This window comes from Leguminivora glycinivorella, chromosome 20 (assembly GCF_023078275.1).
Source record: "Leguminivora glycinivorella isolate SPB_JAAS2020 chromosome 20, LegGlyc_1.1, whole genome shotgun sequence".
NCBI classification, from domain to species: domain Eukaryota; kingdom Metazoa; phylum Arthropoda; class Insecta; order Lepidoptera; family Tortricidae; genus Leguminivora; species Leguminivora glycinivorella.
Window position 1 is genome coordinate 9630782 of NC_062990.1, and position 23416 is coordinate 9654197.

Consider the following 23416-nt stretch of genomic DNA (forward strand, 5'->3'; position numbering starts at 1 on the left):
TGCACTGTACGACAGCCAATGACGTCACTTCTCTACCTTGACAAGATTTTTTCGCGGCGATTTCGAACGAGCGCACCACCGTTTAAATTTTTACAATGAATTCACCTGAAAAATCTTCTTTGAATTAAAAAATCAGCGATATTTTAACGAATTTCTATGATTTCACTGCACAAGTAATTCCCGGCGCCGGTTTTGCCGATATATCGGTCTAAAATCCCGACACGTTCACCTCGAGAGCGCATAGGCGAATAACGTAAAGTAGGTCACGCCAGAGCCTTACTGAATGGAGGGGCTCGACCGGGCCCATCCCCGTTCATGCTGCCAGCCATTGAAAAATAAATAGGTCATATCATTGCACCGTGGCCTATATTGCAATTGCACCATTCACAGGCAGTGTGGGCCCTGGTTCTATTTTTAGACGCTCTATTTTGGGGTAGGTCATTCGCAGCAAGCGTAAATGCAAGCCTCTCTATAAACTAGGTTACCTGATTTTCTTTGTTAATACCCGGTGCAGTGACGTAGTTCGGAGCTATGACGTAAGCATTTTCATCCGGAATTTAGAAGCAGCCATATTGGCTTTTAAGTATTTTATTGAGCATTGAAGGGTAGCCATTGAGTACATTGTTGTAACTTCTTAAAATGATATTAGACTATATTTTTCGGTGAAAATGCCAATGTCAAGCGTTGGAATAGATAAAAAAAGATTTACAGAATTAACAATAATACTTTATTCTGGTTAAAACCTTTACAAATTAAATAATATACAACATTTTGTAACTTGTATTTTCTTAATTAGTAATTGTCGAATTCTGCTTGTTCCTTGGCGACAGCCGCCATTGCAGATTTGCTCAAATCGTCACTGAGTAGCATTGCTTGATTTATGAGGCGCTGTGGACAAAAAAAAGAATTTATATTAACAGAAAATCTATTAAATGGGTTAATCGTTTCGGTACGGTTCCACTTTCAATTATTTTTACATTTTTGATAACAAATGCGATTTTTCTGAAAATGTGTAATTGATTGTAGTTAAATGAGAAAAATCTAAACATTTAATTATGTTTACAATAGGTTTTTTTAAACTTATTTCTTTTAAGTACCTTAATTTACAACAAAATAGTATGTTTTAAAACAAAACGTTTTTACACTAAGGGCCTATATACGACTGCAGTACAATTTAAAAAAATATATAAATGGGCTTACTCTTGGCCACAGACTAGCCAAAGGCAAAGACGTGGCCTATGATGGCTATGATAGAGTTAGCGGGCCATTTTCCCCACTTTTATTTTGGATTTGGAAATTTTTATGTGGTTTCCATGCAGAATCATACATTTTGTATGGCGGTGACAAAATGGAAGGTTTGAAAATTGTATGGTAAGCGGAGTACGCTGGTTCGATTCCAGATTGGAACACTGGAGGCCTTGGTCACTTTTTCTTTGTATATGACATTTATTTAATGTTTATAACATAATAGCAGTGTTACTACTTAAAAAATACAAGTTAAAATATTTTCTATGAAAATAATTTAATTTGCTTTTAGAATACAGTTTATGTTAAGTATACTTACAATATGTGCCAATCCTTCGTCATTGGTGACACTCTGCGAGTAAACTAGACTTTGCTTCGTGGTCTGAATGGCTACGGGACTCTTTGAGGCGATGGTTTCAGCTATCTCCATCACTCCGAGCATTGCCCTGTGATGAAATAAATCAGTTTAGCAAATCGGTTTTTTCGATTTTTGACAAAGTTGCGTTCGGAGCTAGAGGTCACAAACTTGGATTATTCATTGGGCCAACTTCTACCGGATTTGACGCATACTACAGATGTATAAAGTTACTGCCCCATTCTTCCCGTGGGTGCACAGACCAACCCCTATAGACATCCATTACAAGACGACTCGCGGTCGCCAGCCTTCCTAGTATTTGCACTGATATAAGCGCGGGCCCTCGCCGTGCGGCATGGATGAAAGCCAAAACGTGGCTTATGGGTGCTTACTGGAGGGGTGAAAGTCGGCCAATGCACGAGGAGTTACACCGGCTCCTCGACTATGACCCGTTGAAAAACAATTACCAGCCGCGGCAGGACCTGGAAAAGGACCTGCAGTTCAAGAAGCCCCAGCCTCCGAGGGCGCCCGCCCCCGCGCGCGCGCGCCCCCGGACATCAAGAAGCCTTCCGCGGCCCCCTCACCCGGGGACCGCGACACCGGACCAGACAACCCCCGCTCGCGAGCCCGACGCGGACGCGAACGTGTCACCGGACGTACACCAACCCGCGCCGCAGCAGACACTGGGGACCCCGAGGCCCTCCGGGGACCCCGACGTCACTCCGGCGCCGCCAGCGGCCCCCGCCCAGGGGCCACCGGCCACAGACGCACCCGGCCCCGGTCGCGCTTCTTCCGCGATCGGGCCAGGAACAACCCAGGACATCCAGCCGCAGCCGACCGCAGGCCCCACAAAGGGCCCCCGCAACGCCGCAGCAAACCGGAGAGCTCCCAGCTTGGGGTCAACAACCCCAGCTGCACCTGTCGCCGCATTCTAGCAGCGTCAGCACCGCTTCAGCGGGCGGGAGGGTAGAGGAGAAAACTATTTTCTCAACTACCCACCCCCCGCCCCCGCACGAGAAATGTCATCGCGCCGCACTCACCACCGGCTGAGCATTGCGCCGCTCCACGCGCGCCCGCCGGACACACGGACTCACCCCCGTCGGCCCCATCGGAGCCGACACGTAGGGAAGGCGGCGAGACTGGAAACCCGCCACCGACCAACGACATACGCAGCCCCTAACGGACAACCGAAACAGCCCCAGCCTGCCCCTAACGGTGCAGGCAACCCCGGACGACGGACACGGAGTCCCGTCGTCCCCCAGCGACCCCAGCGAGCCCACTGGATACCAGGGAGGAGATGGAGCAGGAGCGTCCGTCCCCCCCCGCCCCGCGCAGCGCTGCCCCACCGGGCACACACCGCGCACCAGCACCCCGATTAACTCGGGGGAAGGAAAAGACCTGGCTGTCGTTACAGCCAGCGCCAGATGCAGCCACAGAGGGCAAAGCCCTGATATGGCCTCCTCGCACCTCCCCACTCAAGGGGAAGTTTGTAAGATGACCCGCGACGTGCCCGATCAGTAGCGACCAAGTAACAGACCCGAAAGCAGCGCGTGTTTTTCGCAGTAAAAAATTGAAAAAGGGTATTTTGATGTCTTAAAGATGTCCACCTGTAGTGTGAAATGGTGTGGAAAGGTAACAAGAAGCTCAAATTTAAAAACAGACGTCATTACATTCCACATAAAAGTCATATTTATAATTTATTCAGAGCCGGCATAGGTCAACTTACATTGGCCAATTACGCGTCAGTAGAGGGACAGTCCCTTTCATCTGGCGCGACTGCCCGCCGTCCTTGAAACGGCCAATCACAGCGCGCTTAACACATTCCCCGCCCGCTCCTCGCACCCCTGGCACTGGTGACTCGTATCGCTAACAAAATACACAAGAATGCTACTCTATAGGAGGTTCTCTGTGCGTGGGTGTCGTAGAAGGCGACTATGGGATATGGGTTAAATTGTGGTGTAGGCGAGAGGCTGGCAACCTGTCACTGCAATGCCACAGTTTCGTTTTCTTTTAACCCCTTATTTGCCAAAAGTGGCCCTGAAGCTTTAGTAGTTTCATGTGCTCTGCCTACCCCTTTATGGGATACAGGCGTGATTGTATGTATGTATGTATAAAGTTACTGGATTATATTTGTTTTACAAGGGAACAAAGTTGTAGTTCAACCGCTCATGTCAATATTGATTGATATTTAAGCAGGCGAAAGATTCAAATATTAAATCACGAGCGTAGTGAGTGGTTCGACTAATTGAATTTTTAGGGGGTATCAAGGCAGGAAGGTTAACAAACTTTGCCACCGAGTGAAACACAAAATTTTTCACCACAGCAACACGAATAAAATACAAACTTTCAAACATCAAACTAAATCAAATCCATCAATTTATTAAATACTAGCTTTTTCCAGCGGCTTCGCTCGCGTTAGAAAGAAACAAAAAGTAGCCTATGTCACTCCATCCCTTCAACTATCTCCACCTAAAAAATCACGTCAATTCGTCGCTCCGTTTTGCCGAGAAAGACTGACAAACAAACAGACACACACACTTGTTGGAGGTTGTGATTTATGATAAACTCCATAGACCAATTGTCTGTCAAAGCAAGCCACTATTTATTATTTTTTCTTTATGTCATTCTTGTTCAATCATTCTATGTAAATAAACGTATACAATATTTCGATCCACTTAATATACTTTATTATGGTAGCAGATCACGGAGTATTTATATGAATTTACAAGATATATTCTAAATGAGTGAAAGAAAATAAATTACGTCCATAACGTAAATAAATTTTCAAAAATAAGTTCGCTAATTTCAAATTTTCAAAACAAATTCTATCAAGAACCGTCATTATGTCAACTTCCACAACAACGTGTAAAATTGATATTGGTCGATTAGAAGGTAAAGAAAATTGGACGACATGGAAATGCAAGGTACTGTTACTGCTAAGAGGTACTCCTGGAGGCCTAGATGCTATCAACGGCAATCTAAAGCCACCGACTCAGCCAGTCTCAACAGCATCCGCCGATGTCATGGCAACTTATAAAGATGCTCTACAAGAATATAACAAGACGGATAGTGCAGCTATGCTTATTTTAATGGCTAATATGTCTGACGTTACTCTACAAAAAGTCATGAGATTAACCAGTGCTAAACAAATTTGGGATGAGCTTCACACCCTATTTGACGGCACGTCAGAAGATAAAAGCTATAATTTGTGCTACAGCTTCTTCAGCTATCGCAAGGATCCCCTTCATGACATGTCAATGCACATATCTAAGCTTAAAAACATATGGCATGAACTCAAGGTCGAACTTCAAAAGGATAAGCATGAACTTCCTGACATCTTACTTATTTGCAAGATTCTTGAAACGCTCCCCGATGACAGTTACTTCCCGTTCAAGTCAAGCTGGATGCTTATGTCTAAAAAGGATCGTAACATTGACAATTTGACAGCTCAAATATGCAGTTACGAAAGATCTTTGACAAGTAAAGAATCGGAAACATCTGAAGCACAAGCACTAGTGTCACTGCATTCCGCACGTAATAAAGCCAAGAAGAAATGCGGGTATTGTAAAATTCTTGGACACAATGTCAAACAATGTCACAAATGGATTTCGGATGGAAAACCTCCAAAAGTTGAACCATCGAATACCAAGACTGTTAATACAAACTTGAACCTTACTCTAATGCAAGTAGAGGTCAACGGGACAGTCACAAATCTAGTAGATCCTGAGAATTGGTATGTCGACAATGGAGCTACAAGTCACGTAACCTGTCGAAGTGATGTATTCTCCAGCTTTCAACATTTCAATCATGATCAAACGGTTACATCTGCCAATGGATCTAAAAACAAAGCAATTGGAAAAGGAACAGTTGAATTATTAGCAAAAGTCCATGGTCATCAAGAACGAATCCAACTATGTGATGTCTGGTACGTCCCTGAAATTAAACGAAACCTATTTTCTGTACTTGCTGCTCAAGATAAACTTGATAACAGTGTCTTTACATCTGAAAGAGAATCCTGTCAACTGATACATGATGGAAGAGTTAAACTGATTGGATCACGAATCAAAAATGGAGGTCTCTACAAACTAAATGTTACTGTATCGAATCAAAATCCAGAATTGAACGTGGTGTCAACAGAAAACACTTTACAACTATATCACGAGAGATTTGCTCATCAGAACAAAAGACATGTTAAACAAGTGATTGAAAAGGAACTTGGCATTAAAGTTAAACTTGATTCAGAATTATGCACTGGATGCATCTACGGAAAAGCACACAGACATAAATTTGGAACAAGACAACAAGCTAATGCACCAGGTGAGATTATACATACCGACGTATGTGGCCCTTTTCCAAATTCATTCACAAATTTACGCTATTTTGTATTGTTTAAGGACGGCTACAGCAAATATCGTCATGTTTACTTCATCAAGCATAAGTCAGAAGTTAAAGACAAACTCGTGCAGATGATCAACGAAACGAAGACTATTGGCCATACCATAAAAACAATACTTAGCGACAATGGTGGTGAATTTAAAAATGAAGCAGTTGAGAAAATCCTTCAATCTCATGGTATTCAACACCGATTGACAATGCCTTACACAGCTGAGCAGAATGGATCCAGTGAAAGAGAAAATCGCACTCTTGTAGAAGCTGCTCGCGCCATGATGCACGCTCACGAGGAGCTCCCACTTGCCTGTTGGTCAGAGCTCGTCAATACGGCTGCTTATATCTTAAACAGAACCGGACCAACCTCACAAGAAGGAAAATCACCATTTGAACTCTGGTTTGGAAAGAAACCTGCAATAAAACATTTGAGAGTCATTGGGACAGAATGTTTTGCTCACGTTCCTAAACAGAAGCGAACAAAAATGTCCAGAAAAGCCCAAAAATGTATATTGATTGGGTACGAAGGTGATGATGGCTATCGGTTACTTGGTTTTAACAAAAATAAAGAACCAACACTTATCAGGTCGAGAGATGTAACCTTTAACGAATCTATAATCAGATCTGTTGGATTAGAATCAGATGCTCCTAATGCAAATGATCAAGAACCCACTACTGAAATAGAAATTCATTTCCCTTTTTTATCTTTGTATTACAAAAGAGAGCCATTCGTTCTATTTACAACTTAGGAACACGTGAATCAGTAAGAGAACTCTTCAAAGAAATTAATATCTTAACTGTAGCTTCCCAATACATTTATGATAGTATAATTTATGTTGTTAAGAATTTAGACTGTTTCACTAAGAATTCTGATATCCATAATTATAACACTAGAAACAAAAATAAGCTTGCCATAAAGAAGTTTCGTGTCCGTAAAGTACAGAAGTCATTTGTTGGGCAATGCATTCATTTTTATAATAAGTTACCTGACACTGCTTTGAGATTACCCCTCCCAGCTCTTAAGAACTACTTAAAAAAATCATTGATGTTAAAGGCTTATTACAGAGTCGAGGACTATTTGACAGACAAACATGCATGGCCCGAACCAGAAACTACAAAAAACGAATAGCAATTAAAATAATTGTATTATGTATAGAGGACACAGTTCAGATAAGAAAGCACATCAAATATTTTATATTTTATGTTGTGTAGGTAAATTACATATTTAATGATATTGAGATTCATATTATCTTTTTCTTCTATGACAATTTGATATGTTTTCTCTGAAGAAGAACGACGTATTATTAAGCAATAATATAATTTATTGAAATTGATTTCCATAGAGTACCTAGTCTGTTCATATTCTTTGATGAATACTTTTGCATGTTAAATTGTATGTTGTTATTTAATGCATGTTAATTATAAGATGTAATGTTTTGAAAAGAAGTTGCCCGCCGAGTTTCTTGCCGGTCCCATAGTGGATACCCCCCTCCCAACTGAGGGGGGACTGAAATCTTCTCGAGGCTGAGGCGTAGGGTTAGAGCCGGCGTAGCTTTATTTGACGTTCATATGCGCATTGTAATATGCCTACTTGAAAAATAAATATTTCATTTTCATTTTCATTTTCAACGGCAGAGGAAAATCATCCAATCTTTGATGCAAGGGAGGATATAGAGCAAGAGGACGAAGTATCTTCTAATATGCCTCAAATCTCAGATGATTTACCATGTCAACAAGAGGAAGATCCTGTAGAAAGGTATGATACTCCTGAATCTGATGGATGTCGAGTTAACTACTCTGATGATCATGAAGATCATGAAGAAAATGATGATCATGATGAAATTCCTCAAACGAGAGTTCTCAGAGATAGATCGAAACTAAACCCTCCAGTTCGATATGACGATTTTATCATGTCAGCTATAGTTGAAGATTTAGATGAGCCCAAAACTTACAAAGAAGCCATGAAGAGTCCTCAAAAAGCTGAATGGATAAAAGCTATGGAAAGCGAGGTTAAATCCTTAAACTTAAACAAGACTTGGATTCTTGTAGACCAACCTAAAGATAGAAAACCAATCTCTTGTAAATGGGTCTTCAAAAAGAAAACCAATGCAGATGGAAGTCTTGATAAGTATAAAGCCCGACTCGTAGCGAGAGGCTTTACGCAAGAAAAAGGATTAGACTACGACGAGACCTTTAGTCCTGTTGCTAGAATGGCAACTATACGCTCAATTCTTAGCATTGCAGCGAATGAAAGACTTTCCCTCACGCAATTCGATGTAGCTACAGCTTTCTTAAATGGTTCGTTAAGTGAAGATATCTACATGAACCAACCAGAAGGTTACAATGATGGCACTAATCGAGTATGTAAATTAAAGAAAAGTTTATATGGTCTCAAACAAGCACCGAGATGCTGGAACAAATGTATTGTTGATTACTTGAAATCAATCGGATTTAAGCAATGCGACATGGACCCATGTTTGTTTATTCGGAACAGGAATGGAAACAAAATCATAATGGGACTATATGTTGATGATGGCTTGATCGCCTCTACTAATCAGAAGGAATCTGATAAATTCTTAACTGAGTTGAAAAGAAGGTTCAAGATTACAACAAAACCAGCGTCATATTTCCTTGGTTTAGAAATTAGAACCGAAAAGGATGGTTCCATAAAGGTTTCACAAAAACACTATGTAAACAAACTTCTAGAAAGGTTTGGAATGAGTGATTGCAAGCCTGTAAGCACTCCTATTATAAAGGAAGCACAGCTAGATACGGAGAAAGACAACGATGTCAAATTCCCTTATAGAGAAGCTGTTGGTGCACTGGCGTACCTAATGACCGGAACCAGACCTGACATATCATATGCCATAAGTGTTGTTTCCAGAACACTAGCGAATCCATCTCATGAAGATGTCCTGAGAGTAAAACGCATTTTCCGTTTTCTAAAAGGAACTATTGATTCGGCTATTGTATATAAGAAAGAACATAAACCCGGAGTGTTAGAATGCTATAGTGACTCTGATCACGGCGGTGATTTCACTACTGGACGCTCCACTTCAGGCATACTTTGCTTATACTCAGCAGGTGCAATATCCTGGGCGAGTCGAAGACAGACATCAGTCGCGATTTCGAGCACAGAAGCTGAGATAGTCGCAGCAAGCGAAGCGGCCCGAGAGATAGTCTGGCTTCAACGACTATTTAAGGAAATTACCACCTTGAGTGAGATTCCTACACTGCAAATAGATAATGATGCAGCTATAAAACTGGCTCAGAACCCTGAACTTCATAGAAGAACGAAGCATATTGCCATAAGGCACTTTTATGTCAGAGAGCTAGTCACTTCAAATGAATTGAATGTGAAGTATGTTCCATCAGAATACCAATGTGCGGACATACTTACAAAGCCGGTATTTAAGCCAAGAATGGCATTAATTTGTGGCTTGATTGGTTTAGCATACAACCTATAGAAGTTTACCAAAAAGGGAGGATGTTGGAGGTTGTGATTTATGATAAACTCCATAGACCAATTGTCTGTCAAAGCAAGCCACTATTTATTATTTTTTCTTTATGTCATTCTTGTTCAATCATTCTATGTAAATAAACGTATACAATATTTCGATCCACTTAATATACTTTATTAACACTTTCCCATTTATAATATTAAGTATGGATGACTTTGACTAAGAGTAAATAAAAGGCTAGTTTCCTATACTTAAAATACAATATTTTATGCAGTGCACGAAATAAAGCACCACATAATTAGAAGAAAAATATGGACAGTAGTTATTTTTAAATATAATTTCTATTCAATAAGTCGAAGAGAAAGATATAAAGTAAATGAATTGACGGCGACGACACTCCTTAGTATTTCATACATACATACAATCACGCCTGTTTCCCAGAGGGGTAGGCAGAGATCACAGATTTCCATTTACTACGATCCTGACATTCCTGACAAACCACTTTCGCTTCATACACTTTCATAACGTTTCATAGTATTTCATAGTAATTCCATATTAGCAAATCGTTTTGACAGTTCATAAAAAGACGCTGATTTGACTAGTAGGAAACTAGCCTATTGCTGGAGTTAAGTTTTAATAGTAATTTATGCAATAGGCGTTTAAAGGAGGTCAAAAAAGACGAGTGGCGTGGGTAACAGTTTGAGGCGAAGCCGAAAATTGTTATTAAGACGCCACGAGTATTTTTTGACTCAGTTAAAAACCGTTGCATACAATAATTTTTCTACGACTTTGTTTTTAATAGTTTTCTAGAATTATTTTCGTGAAATTCACATTGTTTCCTGTATTTGACGCAAAGGTTTGCACTGTCAGCTCAGTTGCCCAAAGCCTTCAGGCGCACGCGCGCAGTATCGTTATAACAATGCGTTGCCATAGTTACAGAGCCAAACAATGCGTTTTCAGTTATTTCGATACTGCGTCATGTCATCGTACTCACGATTCTTTGTCCTTGTAGACTTTGCTGACAAGTCCCAGAGCTAGTGCTTCTTTGGCGTCCATTTTACGCGCTGTGTAGCAAAGCTCTCGGGCTATAGACGCGTTGCCGATCACCTGAAATTATTAGAATCGTCTATTTAGGATCTTAAAAAAAATAGTACATCACGATACAAGTGCGAAATAAAGGAAGTTCGAAACGAGTGGCGATAAATTAAAACACGACCGAAAAGAGTTGTTCATTTCTTGTCAGGTCGAAACTTCGGAGGGCCATCTGTCTCGGAGGCGACAGATAACAAGCTGATATGAATATGATGATATACTAACTTTGGGTAACCTCTGCAAAGTCCCCACATCTGCCGCAAGCCCGATGTCCACTTCTTTGACCTGGAACCAGCAGTCTTCCGTGCAATATCTGGAAACCACAAACATAGACGGTCAACCAAAATTTTGGCGCTAAAAAACGTGGTACATTTGAAAAGCCAAGTGTCTTTATAAAGCGCGAGACTTCCTAAACCTTGATGAATCGGAGGAATCATCGACGAGCCAAATAATAATACATACATACAATCACGCCTGTATCCCATAACGGGGTAGGCAGAGCACATAAAACTACTCAAGCTTCAGTGCCACTCTTGGCAAATAAGGGGTTGAAAGAAAACGAAACTGTGACATTGCACACACCCACCCGCCCATTGCGTACACCCATCTTAAAGGCCGGCAACGCACCTCCAACACCTCTGGTGTTTCGGGTGTCCATGGGCGGCGGTGATCGCTTACCATCAGGCGACCTGTCTGCTCGTTTGCCTCCTATCCCATAAAAAAAAAAACTGTTGCCAGCCTCTCGCCTACGCCACAATTTAACCCATATCCCACAGTCGCCTTCTACGACACCCACGGGAAGAAAGGGAGCGGTGAAATTCTTAACCCGTCACCACACGGGCAAATAACCGGGGTGGTGAAATTCTTAACCCACAGTCAAACTATATAAATAGTTTTGTGGAGCAATATATTTAAAATAATGTTCTTGTATCCACATGTATATTAATTGAATAAATAAATATATAAATAATAATAACACTGCCAAATGCTTGCTGGCCCCATAGTGGATACCCCTCTTCAACTGAGGGGGGACTGAAATCTTCTCGAGGCTGAGGCGTAGGGTTAGAGCCGGCGTAGCTTATTTGACGTTCGTATGCGCATTGTAATATGCCTACTTGGAAAATAAATATTTCATTTCATTTCAAATACAATGAGGAGGCACAGTGCCTAGGCAGGTCACTGTCATTCTTATGTGAGAGAGAGAGAAAAAATATATAATCTTCTCGCTCCCATGTATGAAATTCTTTATCTTTGCAATGGACTAATAAGGTGGCGCCATCTGTCATAACCTTTGAGTGTGCCTCCTCATTGCCACCAAAAATATGATTAAAGATGGAGTAGAGTAGCTATATCTGTCTCTTTCAGTATATGGTATGCTTCATGAGAGTGTAAAGGATGACGATAAGGTTATTTAGATCTGCTAGCTGTGCTTGACTTACAAACTTTTTATTGCGGGTTTTTAAAGACGTTTGCCCAATCTGTCAAGTCAAAACATTTTACATTGACAGTTAGTAGGGTACTCTCTACAAAAATCTATGACTGAAATTACAGAATATAATTATAATAATAGTACAAAAATGAAATATCATACGGGATTGGCCACGTCCAGTCAATAGTGTATTAAATCTACTTGGCGTAGTTCAGTGCAAGAGATGCTCCTGTAGAAGGGGCTCCCAAGCTACTCAAGACCCGACTCAATGAAGGAATATTATATTTACATAAATTTTATTGCACAAATAAATGTACAAATGGCGGACTTAATGCCTAATGGCATTCTCTGCCAGTCACCCAACGGGTCAAACAGAGACAAGTAAAAATGGTGCATGGAGAATTAAAAGGTATAATGATGAATATCGAGCCTTACAACCCAGTGGCACATCTCGGACACTGGCGATCAAATATATGAAAGAGGCGCGTTCCTAGCACATAGTCTAAGCTCGTGTACGTGAACGCGTACCATGCTTGTATGAGTGAGATATGACAGGTCGACTGTTCACGTTTTTGACAGGCGGTAACTGTGAGGTAACCTAGAGGGGGTGGGCTGCACTTTCAGCGGGGAGCTGGAGTGGCCATACTGTACGATAGTACTCTTTAATATACTGTGCCAGTGGAGTAGGCTTGTGTTTCGTTCGTTGATCGGAGCGCTTCGATCTCGTTCAATCGCTGCTACGAACTAGTTCGCCCTTTTGTGTCTTTTGCTCATTTAGTTCAGCCAGACCAGCGACCACTACGGTTGGAAAGATCAAAAAGAATGGGAACGAAGTGTCAAAATCATACGAATAGTCCAAAGATAAATAACATTCCGGGCCAAAAGGTTGTAAGTAATCGAAGCCCAATATGAAAACTTGACGTTTTTGTGTTGCTCTGTTAAGTAGCTTTCGCTCGGCGTAGTCACACTAGTTCTCGTTCGGAACCGCTCGCGCTCGCCGATCCTATACTGAACTAAATGAGCAAAGACCGATTTAAGCCTCCGCCACACATAAAGCATTTTGATAGCGTAGCGTCAGCGGAGCGGAATGATAGCGGTGTGGCGGACGAACGCTGGTTAGTTCGTTGCGTCCGTTGGGCGCAACGCCAGTGTTCGTCCGGCGCATCGCTATCATTTATTTATTTATTTAGCCTTCTTTCCACACACAGACCAACCCCTATAGACATCTATTACAAGACGACTCGCGGTCGCCAGCCTTCCTAGTATTTGCACTGATATAAGCGCGGGCGCTCGCCGTGCCCGATCAGTATCGACCAAGTAACAGACCCGAAAGCAGCGCGTGTTTTTCGCACTAAAAAATTGGAAAAGGGTATTTTGATGCCTTAAAGATGTCCACCTGTAGTGTGAAATGGTGTGGAAAGGTAACAAGAAGCTCAAATTTAAAAACAGACGGCATTACATTCCACAAATAAGTCATATTTATAATTTATTCAGAGCCGGCATAGGTCAACTTACATTGGCCACTTACGCGTCAGTAGAGGGACAGTCATACTTCTGTCCCTTTTCATCTGGCGCGACTGCCCGCCGTCCTTGAAACGGCCAATCACAGCGCGCTTAACACATTCCCCGCCCACTCCTCGCACCCCAAACACTGGTGACTCGTATCGCGAACCAAATATACAAGACTGCCACTCTATAGGAGGTTCTCTGTGTTTCCACATATTTGCCTTTCTTCTTAACTTTTCATTTCATTTCTCTTTTAGTTATTTGTTGTCCCTGATAGGGTAAAGGCCTCCTCCAAGCTTAGCCATTTTACTCTGTTCTGAGCGGTGTCCATCCAGTTCCTTTCTGGTACCTTTACAATGTCATCAACCCATCTTTTGCGTGTTTTCCCATCCTATCATTGCGCTTCGCTAACGCTCCGCCTACGCCTACGCTCTCAAAACGCGCATGTGTGGCCGAGCTTTTACAGAGCACGGAAAGATTCAGTTCATTCAAAGATTCGGTCTTGATGACATTTTATTCCTAACAGTTGGTGAACGACACAAGCCTACATTGGAGGGTAACGAGATTGAAAGAAGGCAGTACCTCATATCAGCAGCGGTGATGAGGTCTACGCCTGCACCGACACATGCGTTGTGGGACACTGTGAGTACTGGCTTTACGCATTTTTCTAGTGACGAAATCCCATCCTGAAAGATTCAGCAAAATGTATGATTCATTTAATCTATCAATATACAGGGTGTAACATTAATGCTGGTGATCCATTTAAGAGCATAACCCGTATCGAATAGCGGTTACGAATACCACTTCCTTTTTTTAAAATAAACACCATGAAAATTAAAGGTACTATAGAAGGTAATGTATACGAGCCCCAATGCAAATGATATCGTCTAGTCACACTTCAACGTGCGATATTTATTTCCGAAACTGGTATTTAAACCCAGATTGACTTTGATGATAAATGGAATACACGACACACTAAGCCATTAAAACTAGTTTAATCTTGCGCCGTACAAAATGCCCTAATGTTATATGTTTTAATATAATCATATCATAAAAATAACATATCTAAAGCAAAAAAATACGCCTAGTTCATATTTGAGGCATAATAGGTCGTCTATTTTAAATAAAAATAGTTTAGTAAGATTAATATTATACAATAATATTTTAAATTGCATTAATAATATTATAAGTCGTCTGATATGATATACGGCTACATAAAAAGGTAAATTCTGTAAAAAATATAATTATTCTACAACATTTTTATACCAAAATAGCAAGAGGTAAGTCGGTGCCTGAATCAGTGAGGAAAATTATAATTTCCAGTAACAATAGCGGCAAATCTACGTTCCAAAATATCCAAAGACCTTTTTTGCCAAGATCTACGGCGCATACAATCATCCAGCATCAACTAAAACACGGAACCGTCTCCTGTTTAAATAAATCTGGCCGTCGAAGAATAACTGCCAAAGAGAAAACAGGATTTTGAGGAGCATCATCAGGAAAAATCGTCATGCAAGAGCAGGAGAACTTACCTAACTATGGCATGACGCGATCAAAATAAACATTTCAGTCGATACCTGAAAGACAGTAATGAAAATAATGGGCTTCGGTTTTCACACCGCTAAACAGAAACCATTACTTACTCAAAAGCAGAAAACTAACAGGTTGAAATTTGCACAAAAGTACAGAAACTGGACTGCCGATCAGTGGCGAAAAATAATATGGAGCGACAAATCCAAATTTGAGGTCATAGTTGGCGATGAACGAAGTAAAGTCATTCAAGATAAAGGAGATGCATTTCACAAAGACTGTCTTGAACGCAAGGTGTAGTTTCCAGCATCTTTAAATGATTTGGGGCTGTATGTCGGCACAGGGTGTGGGATGTCTGCAATTTATAGATGGAACCGTCAATGCAGAGAAATACAAAAGCATCTTGGAATAGAGTTCACTACCGTCTATAAGAAAGTTCAAGTATATAAATGGATTTACTTTTCAACGAGATAGTGCCTTATGTCATACTGGCAAGACAACGATGGAGTGGCTGAAACAAAAACAAATTCCTACCATATCATGGCCATCCAGCAGTCCAGACTTGTCTCCCATAAAAACTTTGTAGTGGTAAATGAAGAAAAAGTTGCGAAAAGATCCTTCTAAATCCAAAGCTGATTTTAAGGAGAAACTTGTGGGTGTCTGGAATGGAATAACCCCTGAGGAGTATAGACAGTTGGTAGATACAATGCCGCTCAGAATTAAGGCCGTTTTAGATGCAAAAGGTGACGCCACCAAGTGGTAGTTGTTCTTTTCTGCATCGGCTACGCTGAAGACGAACATTTTTGCGAGTGTTACATTTGGTGAAATTATGTTTTTTTGTTTACTAGTGAGGAAAATTGTTAATTTATGTTTTGAATAAATAAAATATGCATTATAAGCTCTCTTGTTTTTATGTTACATGTTCTACTAATCATCTAATTCATCCTGAATTTTGAGGTCGAAGTTAGGACATAATATTTTTTTCATACTAGACGATATCATTTGCATTGGGGCTCGTAAGCCGTAGGATTTATCTTCGGCAATTATGTTACATAGTGTATAAGGGCCACTTGCACCAGCGACAATGGTGGTTTGTCAAATTCCATATTATATGGAACCCACCCACCATTTTATATGGAATTTGACAGATGACAGCCCACTAACTCTGAGTTAAGTGGTTGGTGCAAGTGAGCCTAAAAAGGAAAACTTTTCCTCAATATTGGGCATTTATTGACATGAGCATAGACATTTGTTTCTGATTAATGACCGTTTTCTATGGATTTAAGTGTTATACAGTGCGTGAACGTAATAATGGCGATAAATGAAACCAGGCGTATAATTCAATATTGTTATCATTAATTAAGAGGTGTTTTTGATTTACTCTTAATTTTCACCCCATAATGAATTTTTGAAAAAAATCTCAGCAGCAATGTACTGTAAACGTGGTTGCGATGACAATCAATGACAACTGTCAACGAGCGTTTAACGGGAGTGTGTTTGCATTACGTTGCGGGCCGAATTAATTTGTATGGATATAAAAAATATTTCAATTTTAAGTAAAAGTTATCTAATTACATTTTATACGTCCTATACTCACCACCGTTAAGAGGTTCGCCCGTATTAGGTTTACACCATATATGTGCCAATTTTTTGCTCCACTTGGCAGGGCCACTACCTGTGCCCCTAGACTATAGTGCCCACTGCCCACAGCACATGAATTCCAGAAATTAATGTGGAGCTCAGTCAATCTGTATATTAATATCCTAGGTATAATGTTTATTTTCTTTATAATCAAAGGAAGTCCTACTTAGTTTGAGTGATAACTGAAAAGAGTCAAAATTAAACTTGGAAGGTTTATAGGCAGAGAAAAAAGTGTAATATTTGTATGGAGATTGGAGTAGCTGTCAAATGTAATTTTCTCATAGATATCACAAATATTAAGCTAAGAACTTACCTGGTACAGCCCGATGATATTGTTCATGAATCTGACTTGTCGAGCGAGATCCCCACATTCTCCGATGTCACTAGCTTTCTCCATAAAACTGTTTAGGTCTATGCCTGTAATTTAAAAGTTTATATATTCAACACAGTATACACATAGTAAAAGAATTAACAACTGTGTGGACTCTAAGACAAAATTAAATTATTTCATAGGAAATATTTTTTTTTTTTTTTTTTGTAGACACTACTATTCTACATACTACCTCTGTGGACACTAAATGCCTTTAAAATAGACATTTGTTGTTTCCATTGTGTCTGGCGTAGTGTCCATCAAAATGTAGGGCACATGCTTCTTCCCAAATAATGACAGAGAAATAATAATTCATGTGAATAAAAAAAAAATCTTTTTTTTTTAAATAACGATTGTAATAAAAATAATAACAAATATATCTCATATTTGCTAGCGTCTGGCAGAAACAAAAGAGTCTTGGATTTATGGGCTCCCTTACATTTCACAATTTGTCTTGCTGCACCGACTTGTTTACAGGATTTAAAAACAAAACCTACCTCCAGTGAAATGTTTCCCCTGTGCTGACAGTACAACCACACGACATTCAGGGTGCCGACTTAAAGCTTCAAAACATTGCTTCATCTCTCTGAAATGAGATATTTATGTGTTAATAAACAATCTTGTGTTTTTATATGAAATATAAGTATTAATATTGGGTACGGCATTTTAATCAGCAATTATGTATGCCTGTTGTTACCTCTGTTTAATTTGTTTTGTTTCTTGTGTATTACTTGTAAACTATGTGAGGTGTGCAATAAAGAGTATTGTATTGTATTGTATTGTATGTATATTTTAGAATAATCCAGGAATACTCACATCCACATGTTATGATTGAATGTGTTCAATTTCTTAGGCCTGTTTAACTCCACATGGAAAACATGTTTTTTTGGCACTGATACAGCTAAAGTATCGAATTTAGGCACTTCACTGGCCGATGAGTATAATCTTAATATACCTGAAAACATAAAACATATGAAAATACCATTTATTTACAGTAAATAGCGAAATGTAACTGACCTATATAAAAAATAGTGTACCAACCTGTGGCTACTCTATTTTGTTTCAAAACCATATTTTTAATTAAAGACGTCATGTTTCGGCCACTTGTGAGTATTTAATAATAAAAAAGAACAAAAGCAAAATAAGGAAAACAAAAGAGCAAAGTCCAAATAGTTTGGAAACTTAAATAATAAATGAAAGTCCGTGTTGTCAAGCGGCGATAATGTGCTAAATGTCAATCACGTCAATGTCAAACTGACAGTTGTCATATGATCGTTCCGAAACGTACGTTTGTTTTAGTGCTAACACATTACTGACCCGCACAACTAAACGTTCTTCCAGTATCTAACAAACGACCGCACCGTACGGCGGCCTTGTAGTTTTTTCACGTAAGATACTTCTATACCTACTTCTCGCATCAACTTACAGGATAATATGTGGATGCAGTTCAGTCATCTGTTACCACCAGTGATATCGACACATTGAAGATATCTTATTCTCACCGTTACGTATGAAACAACGTTGGCATAACCCAGTAATGTGTTAGTACTTTTACTAAACAAAAATGTACTTTTTAATACAATTAAAATATCTGGGTAGACCAAAGAGCATTGAATCACCCAGTGCAAGATAAATCGGCAGCGATTTTCATAAGTCACGCTCGATGATATGACGTTTACTCAACCCTCGCTGACGCGGGGCCACAAACTACTAAGAAGATACCGCGCGGGGCTATCAAAATCATCATCATTCGCCTGCCCTTATCTCAGGTTTGGGTCGGCGCAGCATGTTTTCTTCTTCCATATCTCTATATCGTCCATCATCTTATCAAAATCGAAGTTTCTAGAGATAGAATAAACCATAGAGTTCCTAGTATGATATACCTAACTAATTTATACCTAAGTGCGGCTAATAGTCATACTATATAGTTATGAAAAAAAAGCTGCACTTTTGGATGGAAGCAAGCCGCTTTGCATGGTGATAGTAGACATCATAGTAAACGATTTTTTCCGAGGATATCGAAATTTCATCCCTTAGGAAGCCGAGCGTAGCGAGGTGTTTTATGAAAATTAAAAAAAATCTATCTTTTTATTGTGTAGTCCGATTTTGACAAAACGTATCTCAAATGAAAGGTATTAATTTGTGTAATTAAAAAAAAATACAAAGAAAAAAATTTGAAAGAAAAGTAAGAAAAAAATTAAAAAAAGTAAATTTACGTCTCGCACTGAATAACTTCAAAGAATGACAGACAAAATGTACAATGTCGATATACGAGTTTTTTTTAATCGAAGAAAGATAAATTTGTAGTTGAAAACTGAAGACCGCATTGAAATCGGATTAGCATTTTTTAAGATACAAGTTGCCAAAGTTGGGAAAGATCGCTTTATATGGCCACTTTGAAATTCCTTTGCCAGAAAGTCAGAAATAATATGTTTTTCTGACACAGAAAAATACATAGTAACAGTACACATCAAAATAGAATTAAAAATTCCGAGGATATTATAATTTCATCCCTTAGAACGACGAGCGTAGCGAGGTCGGTTACGAAAACCGAAAAAAAAATCTCATTTTTTTGTACGTCGTCCGATTTTGACAAAATATATTTCATTTGAAAGGTATTGCTTTATGTAACTTAAAAAAAAGTATTGAAAAAAATTGGAAAAAAAAGTAAGATTAAAAAAAAACCTTAATTTTCGTATCACACAAATAACCGCAAAATACGGTAGACACGGTGTATAATTTCGATATATGATTTTTTAAAATTAAAGACAAATAAATGCATGATTATAAACTAAAAACCGAATTGAAATCGAATCAGTAGTTTTTAAGATGCAAGTTGTCAAAGTTGGCTTAGTTTGTTTATATGGTCGCTTATACACTACTTAAGGAATGAAATTTTTATATCCTTGTAAATAGTTATTTGTTATACAAGGGGGCAAAGTTGTATTTTAACGCCGAGTGTGAAATTGAAGAACGAGCAAGTGAAGGGATTCTATCGTTGAACCACGAGCGAAGCGAGTGGTTCGAGAATAGAATCCTGAACTTGCGAGTTTTTTAACACACGAGAAGTAAAATACATTTGCACCCGAGTGTAACACAAAACTTTTCCCCTCACTATAGCGAGGAAACTACAACGCAAAAAAATGCGTTTATCACTGCTTCCAGTAGTTCCACAGGTGGTAAATCATCTTAATTACTAGATTCACCTACTTTTATCAATTTTAAAGCAGTTAATTTGACTTTATTCAAGGTAAAATTACTTTACCCACTAGTGGATAAAATGCGTTTTTACCCGCTGGTATTAAAAGACAAAACGCGTGTTTCCGAGTTAGTGAGGGGAAAAAAATGTTTATAATGATATCTATTACCTATGCATACTTTTAACTGTAAGAAAAATATAATTTTTCTGACTTTCTGGCTAAGGAATGTATAAGCGACCATATAAACAAACTAAGCCAACTTTGACAACTTGCATCTTAAAAACTACTGATTCGATTTCGATTCGGTTTTTAGTTTATAATCATGCATTTATTTGTCTTTAATTTTAAAAAATCATATATCGAAATTATACACCGTGTCTACCGTTTTTTGCGGTTATTCAGTGTGATACGAAAATTAAGGTTTTTTTTAAAAAAATCTTACATTTTTTCCCAATTTTTTTCAATATTTTTTTTTAAGTTATATAAAGCAATACCTTTCAAATGAAACATTTTTTGTCAAAATCGGACGACGTACAAAAACATGAGATTTTTTTTTCGGTTTTCGTAACCGACCTCGCTACGCTCGTCGTTCTAAGGGATGAAATTATAATACCCTCGGAATTTTTAATTTTATTTTGATGTGTACTGTTACTATGTATTTTTCTGTGTCAGAAAAACATATTATTTCTGACTTTCTGGCAAAGGAATTTCAAAGTGGCCATATAAAGCGATCTTTCCCAACTTTGGCAACTTGTATCTTGAAAAATGCTAATCTGATTTCGATGCGGTCTTCAGTTTTCAACTAAAAATTTATCTGTCTTCGATTAAAAAAAACTCGTATATCGACATTGTACATTTTGTCTGTCATCCTTTGAAGTTATTCAGTGCGAGACGTAAATTTACTTTTTTTATTTTTTTCTTACTTTTCTTTCAAATTTTTTTTCTTTGTATTTTTTTTTAAATTACACAAATCAATACCTTTCATTTGAGATACGTTTTGTCAAAATCGGACGATACAATAAAAAGATAGAATTTTTTTCATTTTCATAAAACACCTCGCTACGCTCGGCTTCCTAAGGGATGGAATTTCGATATCCTCGGAAAAAATCGTTTACTATGATGTCTACTATCACCATGCAAAGCGGCTTGCTTCCATCCAAAAGTGCAGCTTTTGGCCAAAAATTCTCCATAACAAGTATGACTATAAGTATAAGGCTTGATTGGACGCTTGAGTGGACGTGGCGTGCAGCGGGGTGGGCGAGCGTGCGTACACGCTATGCAGCGTCGACTCAGGACACTTAGCCCCCCCCCCCTCCCCCCTCCCTCCACATCTAGCGTCTCGCGTAGCGTCTGGACAACTGTATGTATGGCAAAGCCTAGCCTTTTTCCATACCTACAGTTGGCCCGACGCAACGCTTGCGAGATGCTAGACGTGTGTGGGGGGGGGGGGGGGGGGGGGGGGGGGCTTCTATGGGCTTCATTGCTTGGCATGCACCGCGTACGCCCCGCTCCGCTGCACGCCCAATATGAGCACTTAGTTATACCTAAGTGTGCCTAGGTGACCTAGGCATGACGAATGGTCCCGTTAGCATCGATTTGGCAACTTCCGCAAGTCTAGCTCACGTCTGTCATAAACCCGGTTCCAGATATCTTATATTAGGAGTTAGTGCCCATAAAATCTGTAACTACATGCAAGCGGCGTATGACTGGTTCTTTTAGAGTTCCTTAGTAAAAAAGGGCCCTTTTTCGGGTTCCGTACCAAAGAGGTACAAAAGGATTTATGGTTTTTTACTAGGACCCGGGTCTGTTTGACTACCAGTTCGCAAGACAGCAATTTTGCTTCAGGCAGGCCGAGCCTGGCCCTATATCCCGCGGGCATCAAATCCAGTAGGGCAATCATGGTCACGCGATAGATGATAAAACATCGAGCCGTCCCTATCGCACATACAAATAGCGCGATAGGGACGGCCTACTATTTTATCATTTATCGCGCGACCATAATTGCCTGCCAGGGGACGTTAAATTCGAACTTCTTTAATTCCCAGGGGAGACAGTGTGGTGGCCTGGTGGCGGATCTTCATCAGCTACAAGCCGATAATTGGCAGGAAGCTGCGCAGGATCGGGATAAGTGGCCACGATCCTCTTTGGATCGCAGAGCCACATTAGATAAGGAAGGACGAAAGCTCGAATGGTTTTGCGAATGAATGTGGAAGGAATAAAGGGGGGAGAGAAACCAAACAAAAGATGGATGGACTGTGTGAGAGATATGACATGAAAGAATTATTTAATAAGATGATGGGTGATAGAGACGTATGCAAGCGAATGAGGATGAAGATTATATCAAATGAGCATTTCTTTTTTTTTGCCATTTTTTTTATTTTGATTTTTTTAGGGAGTTTTAGGTCAATTGTACTCAGAATCACGAGTACTTTCAATATCACTGGGAGACAAAAAGTGTCCCAGAATTTCCATGCATTTTTGTTAATTTCCTCTTTTGTTACCCCACACAACATGTACGGAAAATGGTATCAAAATAAGAAAAAATCGTATGTGACAATTTTTTTAACTACTAGGATTGAAAAAGCTAGTGATTCTAAGTAGAAATTGCATATTTTTGTTTCAAAAATATCACTTTTCATAAAAGTGTCAAAAAAAAAGAAATGCTCAAATAATAACTCATTTCTCAGGAAAATTTCTAGGATCGCCCCGACACTATAAGTGTAGCTTTTCGTAGAAACACGTTGGCAGCGATTGCGATAACATATACATAAGGTACAGCGGGGTAAATCTCGACTGGGGGACAAATGTAACTTGTCCGTCTTTTCCATGTTTTACAATGTTTGCATTATTTTATAAATAGAGTGTCCAAGGGTTATATATGGTAGGCGTGCATGCGCGGATCCAGGGGGGGGTCATGGGGGTCATGACCCCCCCCTGGAGCCTAGGTTGGCCATACAAATAGACCACGTGACCCCCCTCCGGGGCCTGGGCCTTTACCACGTGACCCCCCCCTGGGCACGAAGCTGGATCCGCGCTTGTAGGCGTGTTCAGTGGATATGTAGAAAATTAGAAATCATAGTGTAATAATACTAATAATGGAAAAAATGGATCGGTTTCAATTGCCCCCCAGTCGAGATTTGCACCGCTGTACCTTTAGATGTTATTTACAGGTCAAATGATGATAAAAACACAAATTAAGCT

At 39.6% G+C, this 23416-nt stretch overlaps 1 protein-coding gene across 1 annotated transcript; it reads right to left on the reverse strand.

Moving 5' to 3' along the window:
* Positions 1-704: 704 nt before the first annotated feature.
* On the reverse strand, positions 705-18222 carry LOC125237221 (delta(3,5)-Delta(2,4)-dienoyl-CoA isomerase, mitochondrial). The gene is made up of 9 exons (XM_048144222.1): positions 18057-18222; positions 17832-17970; positions 17513-17601; positions 16959-17062; positions 14057-14160; positions 10765-10852; positions 10442-10554; positions 1565-1691; positions 705-888 (listed from the first exon to the last, which is right to left on the reverse strand). The coding sequence occupies exons 1-9, from the start codon at positions 18106-18108 to the stop codon at positions 793-795; spliced, it is 912 nt and encodes a 303-aa protein (XP_048000179.1). The 5' UTR covers positions 18109-18222; the 3' UTR covers positions 705-792.
* Between the last annotated feature and the right edge of the window lie 5194 nt (positions 18223-23416).